This window comes from Anabrus simplex, chromosome 6, assembly GCF_040414725.1.
Source record: "Anabrus simplex isolate iqAnaSimp1 chromosome 6, ASM4041472v1, whole genome shotgun sequence".
Taxonomy (NCBI): domain Eukaryota; kingdom Metazoa; phylum Arthropoda; class Insecta; order Orthoptera; family Tettigoniidae; genus Anabrus; species Anabrus simplex.
In genome coordinates, this window is record NC_090270.1 from 350854545 (window position 1) to 350867181 (window position 12637).

General features: G+C 37.6%; 1 protein-coding gene across 3 annotated transcripts in view; it reads left to right on the forward strand.

The window, feature by feature from the left end:
- LOC136875819 (gastrula zinc finger protein XlCGF57.1) overlaps positions 1 to 11018 on the forward strand; it is a 46494-nt gene extending 35476 nt beyond the window's left edge. For all 3 annotated transcript variants that reach the window (XM_067149437.2, XM_067149438.2, XM_067149435.2), the window contains exon 5: positions 8661 to 11018. In XM_067149437.2, the coding sequence (XP_067005538.2) occupies positions 8661 to 9696 (1036 nt within the window). In that variant the 3' untranslated portion in view covers positions 9697 to 11018. The remainder of the gene's footprint in view (positions 1 to 8660) is intronic.
- Positions 11019 to 12637: the final 1619 nt, after the last annotated feature.

A 12637-nucleotide genomic window follows, 5' to 3' on the forward strand; every position in this document is an offset into this window, starting at 1 on the left:
AATGCCCATAGGTTTCAAATTATTATTTGTGCCACTTGTCATTTGACAGTTGCTCTGGCCAGGTATTGTTAGGGTCAGGCTTGCTTTGATTACATCTAATTGGTAATCTGTACCTTTGGTTCTTGGAGAATTCATTGCCTGGACTCCTCGAAGATATTGCTGCATTTCATTTCTCTTTCAGCTGTATATAATTAAATATTCATAGCTTAAGAGACTTAATGCAGGTTAGACAGTCACTGTTTCAGCAATTCTCAAATTTTATGAGGTAAAAGCGTATAAGAATCAGGCTAAATAGATCGGGTAGTAGAGTGCTGACCTTCGCAGCTCAACTTGGCATGTACGATTCTGGCTCAGACTGGTGATATTTGGAGGTGCACAGATACATCAGCCTGGTGCTGGTAGATTTACTGGCACATTAAAGGTCTACTGCGAGACAAAATTCTGGCACCTTGGTGACTCCGAAAACCATAAAAGTATTTAGTGGGATGTAAAAGCAATAATAACATTATTATTTTTTGATCTTGGAAGGACAGATGAATCAAAAAGTGATGGAACAAACGGCAGGGTAGTATATTCTAGACATGGTGCTGATAAAGCTGGATGAGCTATGTTGTAGAGATAGGTGGTCAGTGGGAAGGAAGGTTGTAAGCAGTACCATGAGTTGCATGTACACTAAGAGGAGGTAAGGCATACAACATTTAAACAAAGGAGGAGTAGCAGGTTGGGAAGAAATAGAGGGTTAATGATGGTTGTGGAGGAAAGGAGAGATTACTACTGAGAAGTTGAATTTAGTAAAGAAGTCAGCTTACAATAACATCATGCAAGCAAAATTGTGAGGCAAAATATATTTTTGCAAAATTAGAAATAATATGTTGTATTGGTACTTTTAAGGCAGAAACACGTTCGAAGAATCATAAATGAAGAAGGTAGTGTATGTGAGGATTATCGGAACACAGAAGACACTTAGCAGCATGTAAAGATATAGAGACGATGTTCAGATAGAGGAACTGACTAATGCTAAGGAAGTAATAAAGATATTTACACAAAAACACAAAATTCTAAAACCGCAGAAACAGCTGGAACCGATGAGATTTCTGGAGATAGATACTTCTATTATGTCTTATGGTTAGGACCGGGAACAAAGTCACTCTCACCTTAATTCCTGGCTATTGGTAACTTCTTTTGTTTTTCTAACAGAGTTTATTCCTGTTTTCTTGTATTTTAGACGCGGCACTACCACGGTGCTGTTTGACATGTGGCATGCCGTAGAATGTTTTGTTCAGTTGTAGATTTTCAGTAACTTATATATAGCAGGTAAATAAGTGTTTGAGCAAACTTGCTCTATGACTTACGTAGTCAATATAGTAGCCCCTAATAGTGCAGCATAAAGCAAAACACTGTCTGCACAGCTTGCGCAGTCCGTGCCCGTTCTCCTTAGTCACCCGTTTACTGGAAAAATGTGATGTGATTGATTTAGGGAGCCTATTAGGTGATATTTCTTGCACCCACAAGGCCCTGCAAATTCACTATTTTCTTTTGACATCTCAGAAATGTATGCCAAATTATAATTGCTACAAAGATAATAACAATTTATCTGTTCAACAACAGCTCTGTATGTTTACATAGGTAATGGCGGAAATGTGAGCTTTAGAGTGCGATGCACTTCTGTAAGTGAAAGTAGAGTTATGACACAGCTCCAGCATTTGCCTGGTGTGAGAGTGGGAAACCACAATCTCCCAAGCGCAAGCTGACAGTATCGTGACCCTACCTACTCACTCAGTTGGGGATGCAATTCGTTGGGATATATCATCATATCTTGCATGAAGAATGGAGAGTTGCTATAGTAGCCCCAGTGTACATAAAGCAGATAATTATGGAGCACTCAGCTTGATATGTAAAGCTGTGGCGAAGCATTCTTTCTTATTGCAACATTACTAACTGGTTAGACAGAAAGGTGTTCGAGTTTATGAAAGGTTTAACTAGTAGGATTCCAGCAAGATTTAGCAGATGTTTTCAGTTCAGTAGGTCAAGTGCACTGCATCACTGTTAACCTATTCAAGCATTTGATACGTTAGATCATTGAAAACTTGATGAAATTGAGGCCTGTTGGACTAGAGAAAAGGGTGGCCAAATTAAAAGTGAAACACTTAGTTCTTTACATGTTGTGTATGTCCTTGTGCTTGATGTCATCTTCAGGATGATATGGATGTTGATTCCCATAGGGAACCTGAGATATTTGTCCCGAATGGGTAAATTTATAATACCAATATAGTTGAGGAGGAATGTCATCTGCGAGTGACGGTCATATTCAATCTCTACCCTGCATGTTCAATCAAGTTCATGTCTGGTGAATTAGCTGCTTGACACCTGCCCCTTTCATGCTCCATGATGTGGGCCAATATCGTTGTCGACAAGAATGAATTCAGCATCATATTCATTGTACAAATTGTGAAAGAATTTCATCAGTATACCACTGTGCGGTTAATGTCCCTCGAAGGTGTCGAGGGTGTATGTTGGCCAGTCCAAAACCATACACCACATGCATGTAGCTGTTGAACAGGGGGGTTCATTCCACCATGTCCTTTACGTCTCCATTTATCTGGCCTACGCAATTTCTGTTTCATCTGGAAGCATTACATTATGCCATTTCATCCAATCCCCAATTAAGATGTAGGGTCGCGTTTCATCCTGTCTCAGCACAATGACAATTCTGTAGTGAATCGATTGAAATGACACTGACCCCGGTTACCTCCAAGAAAACGTCTCTTAATTGTTGTGCATTCAAAGTTGGTGTGTGTCTGTTACACAGATACCCACTCAGACCAGCCAAGTTTCCTGATTTAAGTGGGAGACTCCCGATTTTTTATTGTTCCTCTCAATCTCCAGATCGCCAGGACTGATCTCCCGATTTTCAGAGCACTATCAGTAATTTTCGTGTTATTTTAAACTCCAGCGGATTTCCTCGTTCTATGGCTGGTCGATAGTAGTTCTAATATTGATACCAGATGGCAGTATGGGGCACGGTCGCTCCTTTTGGTCTATAATACAGTCAATCTCTTTGCAAGCGAGTAATCTTCTATACGAGGCTCATTACATAATGTATTTTACGTGTGACTTTATAGAACCATACACTTTCTCTTGTGTTTTTCTATATTAGAAGTGTAGTGACTGGGTAAAAATACAAGAGCCCATAAGCATCAAGAGAGAAGAAGATAAAGAAGCAAGTTACCTTGTAACCTAACCTCAGAAGTAGCACGTTATAGTCATCTATTATACCCATGTCAGGACCTGCAGAAGTGCTCGTGTTTTGTGTTTGTTTTGGCCAAAATTGCAAAAAGGAAATATGATGCAGTGTTTAAATGTGCTTATAGCGAAGAATTTCCATGCTTGGGTGAATCCAGGAAGGGACCAACGTTCACATTATGTACTATATTTAGGTTTGATTTTTCAGTTGGTGGTGGTGGGAATCATGATATACTGAAGCATATGAAAACAAAAAAGGCATAAGGAGAGTGTGTGTCCAGTGTGTAGAAACTGAACTTTTCATGTAAATACAACGATGTAAATCCTGTGATGAATGCCAAGGCGTTATTTACGTTGTGTATTGTAGAACATAACCTGCCTGTCAATTGCACCGATCATGAGGGACCTTTGTTTCACAAAACGTTCGCTAAATGATGTGGGCATGCTAGAACGAAAAACAGTGGCTATCATTACAGAAATGTGCATGGAAGAAATGGAAAAAAATTGTATCACATTTGCAGGTGAATGCATTTTCTGTTGCTACTGATGGTAGCATTAAAAGCGACTTGAAGATATATCCCATTGTTGTAACATTTTGTAGGCCTGAACGCGATGAAATTCAGAGTTGTCTACTCTCTGTGCCTAATTTAGAAGGGGATGCTACTGGAGCTAACATTGCCAATCTTTTGCTCTCAACTTCTCAGGAATTCTGCATTCCATTAAAAATCTGCCTAGCTCTTGTGCTGATAATGCTTCAGTAATGGTAGGATTAAAAAATGGTGTGGCAGGACGTCTGAAGCGGGAAAATAGTAACATAACCATCGTAGGCTGCTCTTGTCACCTAATTAATCTTGCTGCCGAGAAGAGTGTGGCGTGCTTGCCCGTAAATGTAGACGAAAGTATAATTGATTTATTTTATTATCTGGAAAGGAGTGCAAAGAGGAAAGAAAAGTTCAGGGAACTTCAGACTTTACTCAACACAGAGATCTGGAATATTCTGAAACATGTTCCTACTTGATGGTTATCACTGAGAAGGTGTTTAAATAGGATTTTGCTGCAGTGGGACCCTTTGGTTACTTTATTCAGGAGCGAAATTATGAGCAGGGATTCTCATTCAGGTTTAAAAACTTCATGTTTATTCCGTATTGAACCGAGAATCTAATGGAAACTAGAGAGGTCCACCTATTCAATACCATATGTTATAAGAAAAATTATAACATTATATTACACTCTGTACTGGTTTCAATGCTGGTGTGCATCATCATCAGCGAAAGATAAGAAAAATATACATAGACAAGGCTACAATAAACAATGCATAAAGTACATACAAATTTTACAAAACTTATAAGAACCTAATTAGAAACAGGATCAATAAACATTAACCTATGATTTAAACTTAAAAAATAGCACCAACTGTCTTAAAACTATGAATATATGTCCTCTTGATAAAAGTCCTCTGAATCAAAAAACATTAAACCATGTGCGAGCAGATTAAATTTGAGGACAAAAACCAATGCTTCCCTATCATAAAAGTCCAAGAGATAATTTTAATTTTGTAAGAACATATGTATAAAACGTTTTCTTGCTAAACATTCACTGAGTATTAGAGTAACCGGTGCAAGAATTAGGAAATTCTACTTTCTACCAGACTTAAAGATTATCCAATTTTCCCTATCATCAGATCACAATCATCCAGATTAATTCTTGCACCTGTTACTCTAATACTCAGTGAATGTTTAGCAAGAAAACGTTTTATACATATGTTCTTACAAAATTAAAATTATCTCTTGGACTTTTATGATAGTGAAGCATTGGTTTTCGTCCTCAAATTTAATCTGCTCGCACATGGTTTAATGTTTTTTGATTCAGAGGACTTTTATCAAGAGGACGTATATTCATAGTTTTAAGACAGTAGGTGCTATTTTTTAAGTTTAAGTCATAGGTTAATGTTTATGGATCCCGTTTTTAATTAGGTCTTGTAAGTTTTGTAAAATTTGTATGTACTTTATGCATTGTTTATTGTAGCCTTGTCTATGATGTTTTTCTTATTTTTGGCTGATGATGATGCACACCAGCATTGAAACCGGTACAGAGTGTAATATAATGTTATAATTTTTCTTATAACATATGGTATTGAATAGGTGGACCTCTCTTGTTTCCATTAGACAGGGATTATCAGATGGGGACTTTCAAGACTTGCAAAATTCCTAAGCACAGTTTAAGTGCAGATGTGTCTTGTTTGTCTGAAAAGGTGAAGAATTGTCATAACATTTCACCACACTCCTTAGTTAAAAAGTAAACCCAGTCATCAGTTTCACTAAAAAAAGAAACAAGTAATGACACTAAGAGCCATGCGTTGTCATTTGAAAAACGACTGTTCATGTTCCTTTCATCAAATTTACATAAATCTTTTTTGTCTTTTTCTCTCAAGTTTTATGGATATCTTAAGAATCCAGACGTAGCTCTTCAGTCAAGTGTACCGCACATCCACTTATTGAGGTCAGTTTTGGAGGAACTATTGAAGAATGTGATGGCAAGGTTTGTGAAACCGGGCGTTATTAAAAGATCCTCCTCTCTCCTTGATGTAGGTTATCATACTCCAGCAAATCAAAAGGATGATTGTGATCTGATGATAGGGAAAATTGGATAATCTTTCAATCTGGTAGAAAGTGTTTCTCTTCATGATGTGACTGGCGTCTCCGAAAACCTTAAAAAGTAGTTAGTGGGACGTTAAACAAGGATCATTATTATTATATTATGATGTGACTACATGGTACTCAAATTTCTGTTCAAAGATGAAGCTTTAATTAATGCAGAACTTGCACATATTTCTGCTATAAGTAAGGCATCATTTCCCAGTCTTAGATTTTTCATTAAGAAGTTTCTGAACATTCTGACCAGTCAAATGGAACATTTGGATAAAGAAACTGATATTCTGCACTCCACGTTCTGTAACTTTCAGCTCAAAGAAAAAGACCTGGCAAAAGGAAGAATTGATTTTCAGTGGGCATTGGCAGGTCAGATGAAATCAGCTCGTGGTGTTCTTAAATAGGACAGACTCTCTAAGGTGATGCTTGCTATTTTATCAATTCAACATCGTAAGGTGGAATGTGAAAGAATTTTTGGCAGCCACAAAGACAAACACACAGTTCAGATCCTTGCTGTCTGAACAAACTTTGGAGAAACTTTTAACCTTGAAATCAGTTCAGCAACGCAAGTGCTTCAAGCAAAAATTTAGTTCTTAGTTTCTGAAGAGGGCTAAGTCAGCTACGGATGTGTTGAAACACAATTAGTCGTATGTGATCACCATATTGAAGGATGAGAAGTCACATGTTCCTACAGTTCAGGTATGTCTTGTATTTAGTATTCACATATAAATTATATATATATATATATATATATATATGTGGGCCAAATAGAATTGTTAATGTATTGAATTATAATGAATTAGTAATACATGTTCTGCCATCAGTGATGTGTCGTAATACGTCGTGATTTGCTGCCAAATTTCTCCTGATTATTTTACTTTTGACCCCAGAATCATCCTTGGTTGACCTTCCCTCAGTCTGTCAGATGCGTGGTTACTTTTGCAGATTTTTGACACCGCACTTTGGGTGACCCCCATGATTTAGATAGTACTGCATTTGTATGTCCACCCTTGATCATTGGCTTGGTAAAACAAGGAAATATGCTTTGAAAATTAAACATAAAAACTAGCTGCAGCTTGTATACATTATGGGTACATAGTTCACCCCACACACTGTTAGCAGTGACATTTTCTGCATTGTGGAAGAGGAATTGAACTTCTTTTGTCTATACAGTGCTCTTTGCATTACAGTAGTACTCTAATGCCACAATATTTCAAACTTTCATGAGATGCGTTTAAAATTGATGTGAATAAAGGATTGGAATCACAGATAAGGCAATATACTTGATAGAGTATTAAATAAGTTATAGGATTGGGAGCAACTGCAGAAGGACCTGAACAATGTTATGAGATTGTCAGCAGATGTTGGTATGATGGTAAGTGGGGTGAAGATTTAGATTGGATATTTCCTTAGGAGGATAAGTGCTCTCAGTTTTAATAATTAGTGTCTTGATCAGGTGAAGGTACCTCATGTGGATCTCTTTAAGTACCTAGGGTTCATTGGTTTAATCACAAAATAAAGGGATTGAAACTGTAACTGTTGATATGGTTAGGAGGGTATTTAGGGGTTTTGGTAAAGAGGTAAAAGAGAAGGCCTAAAAGACACTGGCACAGTTAGTTAATGAGACCCTCAACAGGATTACTTAATTCAAGAAGTGGAAAAGATAGAATTTAAAATAAAACTGCATTACATTTCCAGCAGAAGAGCTCTGTTACAAAAATATTGCAAACTTTGGACTGGTAAGAGATGAAACAATATATACCTAACTGTGATTGGAGATATGTCGAAGAATGTCATTAGTAGATGAATAAACTCTGTTTAATTTTGAAAAGTAAGAAAGATCATAATGTACAGATAATTGTGGAATTCACGAGGATGAATCAGGGCAAATATTAATTTATAGGAAGAATTATTGACTGAAATAAATTACCATGTTTGCTGAATAGAACCTTTTTGAAATCATTTAAGAAAAACTAGGCAATCTGCCACGTGGGCAAATGCTGTAATTGAAGGTTCATATGGTAATTGATTAAATTTAATGATTGCTATCTTGGCTTTGTGGTTGTAATTGTGAATAAACTGTAAATTTATTTTTGAGAGGGAAATTCAAAACCAATGCTCTTTGACACCCACATTGATGTTTTACATAAATGAGAACTAATAGTAAAAACTGTTAATTTTATTTAATTGGAGAAATTTTTGAATTAGCATCTGGTGTGTTAAATCTTAATATTATTATAATGTTAATTTACTGAAATTTTGGACAGTAATTTTGCTAACCACAGCTCCCCTTCTAAGCATCAGGGAGCTGGGCATTTATTTGAGGCTGCTATGAATCTTCTAAATGTGAAGCTAGCAGAAACAGGGATGTCTGTAAGCGGATCATTTTTCCAACTGGTATCTTCCAGACATGAAAGCATACCAGCAATTACACAAACAACTATGAGATATGGAATCTTTTCAAAACGCAGTTCAGGATTATGGCAGACCTGGCACACTTTGTCAATTTAATTGTGCTTTTTGGAGCAGTTTGAAAAAGTGTCTGCAGAATGGTGCACAATTACAGTCACTCAGTAGTTTGCATTGAACAAGTCTCCTACAAGACTCCTTTTACTGCAACAGAACTTAAATGGTGACTTTAAAAGAAGGTCTAATGGCGAAATCAACTTGTTGTCGTATACATTCTCCTATCTCTCAGTAGTCTTGGTTCTAAATATTATGATGCATTCTCTATAAATGTTTGTTTCCTATGGATTTGTTCTTTTGCAGGGAACACCGGCAGCTATATTCTTGTCCTAGTGTTTTGATGTCTCATTTTAATGGAGTTTGCCAGATGACCAACAATCGGAATGAGGAGGGGATGTTATGCAGTCGAGTTCCCTGGAGCTGTCTTGTCTGCAACATGACCTTTCAAGAAGAATCAATGTTAGCAGAACATTTAAGAACACACAACATTCAACATGAGCCATCTATAATTCCTTATGAGCAGTCAGCGGGTACTTTAGCTGATTCCACAGAAAATGCCTTTTCATGTTACATTTGCGGAAAGATGTTTGCCCAAAGATTTGACTTGATAAATCATGTAGTTGTACATAGAGCGGATCGTCCCTTCTCCTGTACAACTTGCGGAAAGACGTTCACCCGGAAGAATCATATGAACAGCCACATGTTAAAGCATTCTAAGTCCAATCCTTTCACCTGCACAATATGTGGAAAGTCTTTCCCTGAGCGAAGCCCTCTTAATAAGCACTTCCTGACACATACTGGTGAGAAGCCTTATACCTGCGATACCTGTGGAAGATCCTTCACAGAGCGCTCTGCATTAGTAGGCCATTTACTAACACACACAGGTGAGAGATCACACATATGCAATATCTGCGGCAAATCATTTTACAAAGCTGTTGTCCTTAAGAGGCATTTAATTATCCATTCTGATGAACGACCTTTTTCTTGTAGTACATGTGGTAAGGGGTTCAAGACCCGTTATGCTCTCAAGGGACATAGTATGACACACCTCGGAATAAAAATTCATGAATGTGACTTGTGCGGTAAATCTTTCCTTCAGAAGTGTCAGCTTACGACCCATATGCTGATTCATTCTGAAGTTAAACCTCACGTTTGTAACCTTTGCGGGAAGGCCTTTCGTAAGAAGATACATCTACAAGTTCATGAGTTGACTCACACAGGAGAAAAGCCGTTCAAGTGTACTATCTGTCCTAGAGCATTTGTATGGCGTTATAAACTGAGAAATCATGAGCTTCAGCATAAGATGAATGAAATTCCATCAACAGCAACCAGTGTTTAATATCATGTTGATGGCTTGACAGGATGGAAACATTGTTCATTACATGTTTTGATTCGTAGAAAAATGAGTTTTATTGATATTCCATTTTCAATTATTCAGTAAAATGTATTAATATAAAGGAAATTCCTATGTGCTGCCAGAACTATGTACAAACCAAATTCCTACTTAGCGTGAGCTAATGGTTGAATGTTTGCCTGCTGAGCAATATACTCAAGACAGTAACAAAAGGAGCCTTAGGGGCTCTCCTATTTAAGCACTCTGAAATAGCAGCAGACTGAAGAAGTGCTGGTTTTTGGCTCCAACATCTGTGCTCTTCACATTGACACCTCTCAGTACTGAATATAATAGGTTTTGAGATGATTTCATATTTTTACATGAACTGTTCTGATTTCTTGATCTCAAAAGGCACCTCCTCTCTGTGTTTTGATCACATTTAAGTATGACTTTCTATGAATAATGATGTATGCTCTCTAGAATCTTAATGCTATATTGTTGATATGGTAAAAATTTCACCAATGAAGTATTGTGTTACTATTGTGGAGACTCATTCCTTGGAATGAGCTGAATAGCAGTTATTATTGAATGAATGAATGAATGCAAGAGAAATCATGTTTTTTTTGTCTTTCTTTGCTGAACCTGGCAGGCAAACATTGATGTCTCTTTAAAAGCTAGTGATAAGAAGTACTTTGTTCCATGTTATCTCTTACTTTCCATCCTTTCCTTTGAACTCTGACACAACTTAATAAATTTAGAAGAACATTTCATACTTAAAGCTGCTGATGGAAAAGAATATTACTTGATAAGAATATGATTGAGTCACTCCAATAATACATTAATCTATTCTGTTGGTGAAAGAAAAGCCCAGGAACTATCTTGCTAATCCCCTTATGATAAAGATTTCCAAAATTGTGCTCCTATCCGAAGAAGATACCTGCTCCACCCTCTGCTCAGCTCTATCCAGGTTTAAAAACATCTGGAGGGTGAAACATCTTTCCTCCACTATGAAATGTTTTTTGTGGCTATGACTGGACTTTACTTCAATGTCCAAATGTGACTCTAACAATATATTTATTTGTGTGTGGACTGAAATTAGTTTTCTGGAGAAAGACAGTTGAGACAACTCTTGTCTAAAATTTCAAATAATTTTGAGAATAATTTCAATTTTAATTATCTCTTTGAGTTCTTAGAGGCCTTTAATGAGAAGTACATTTGTTTTTTAGTTTATGTGATTTCCTAAGAAACTAATGATACCAATTGAAATTATGTAATTAATGGTTTCCTTATTTTCATCCCTATTTTATTTCCTATAAATAAAATCTTATCTCAGTTCAGTTGTAATTTTTAGTTGTAACCCTCTTAAAGCACCAGTGTAGGTGTAGTTCAAGATAAGTTTGATTCCTCATTCTTTTATGTTTTATTTTATCTGCATCAAGTCAAAATCACTGAAGATAGATTATAGATGCATAATAAATATTTAATGCATCAGAAATGTGGAATCAGTGAGTAATTCAGAAAGGGCATGGCGCATGAAGAGGCAGAACAAACCTTCACCGAGCGTGGCCTGCTATGAGAGCATGGAAGAAACTCTCCTGTAAAGGGCGGTTATATAGATGTTGATTCCCATATGGAATGTGAAATATTTGTCCCAAATGAGTAAATTTATAATACCAGTTTAAATGGTCCATTATTGGATCTTACATATTTTCCAGCTAACTCAATTCTGGTTGCCAGCCTTTTGCCCGCGTGTGCTAGGTTTGGCTCATCAGTTGGTCCCTAGCACACCTACCAAGAAGCTTGCTAGTGCATACCGTGGAGGCCACTGTGTAGGCTACTTGGAGCCACCGGCAGTGCCAATACACTATGAGGGACTTTGTCTCATTACCAAAAATTGATGCCTGCTTGGCTATCGGATGATATAGATGTTGATTCCCCTAGGGAATCTGAAATATTTGTCCTGAATGAATAAATTGATAATACCAATTTAAATGGTCCATTATTGGACATTGTAAATTTTCCAGCTAACTCAGTCCTGGTTGCCAGCATTTCGTCCTTGTGTGCTAGGTTGGGCTCATTAGTTGGTATCCAGCACACCTACCAGGATGCTGGTTAGTGCATGCCGTGGTAAAGGGACAAAGTCTCTCATAGTGCATTGGCACTGCCAGTGGCTCCAAGTAGCCTACACAGTGGCCTCTACGGTATGCACTTGCCAGCATCTTGGTAGGTGTGCTAGGTACCAACTGATGAGGCCCGCCTAGCACATGAGAGCGAAACACTGGCAACCAAGAGTGAGTTAGCTGGAAAATTTACAATGCCCAATAACGGACCATTTCAATTGGTATTGGAGAGGAGAGAGCGACTCAAATGCTGTTAGGGCAACTACAGGTGCCACCCTGATAAGAAGAAAGGTGGTAGAATGCATGTCTGGCAAGTAATAAGAGGAGGAGAATATCTTAACTCATGGTTCAAATCCACGTAAATGGAGACTACAGAAAAACTGGTCATATTTTTCTGAGTGCTAAGACTCGATTTCTGGTATTAATAATCATTGCCTTCCATTATACAAGTAGCGTGGGAACGAAACTCTTCTCTGCACAAAGGAGTCAAGTGTGTATCTCGGTGGTTTCTCTGGCATGGCGTTTCTATCTGAATCAATAAATAGCGCGTGGTAAGTGAAGTAAGATTTTCTTGTTGTTTCAGTCTCGCCCAGTGTGTATGTCAGCCACGCACGAGGTTGCGGTGTGAATTCGCATTATACACAAAGACGAACATTCATGTGTTCAGGCTTGCTCATTAGGGAAGTTAACTGTGCAGGAGGCTGTGTCGTGCTTATTTTCTAGTACCTGATATTGAAAGGGAGCAATTTATAGACCAGCTCATAGTTCTTGGGCGGTTGAGCATTAACCCTGGAAAGCCTAACGTGAGTCGATTGGACTCACGACAA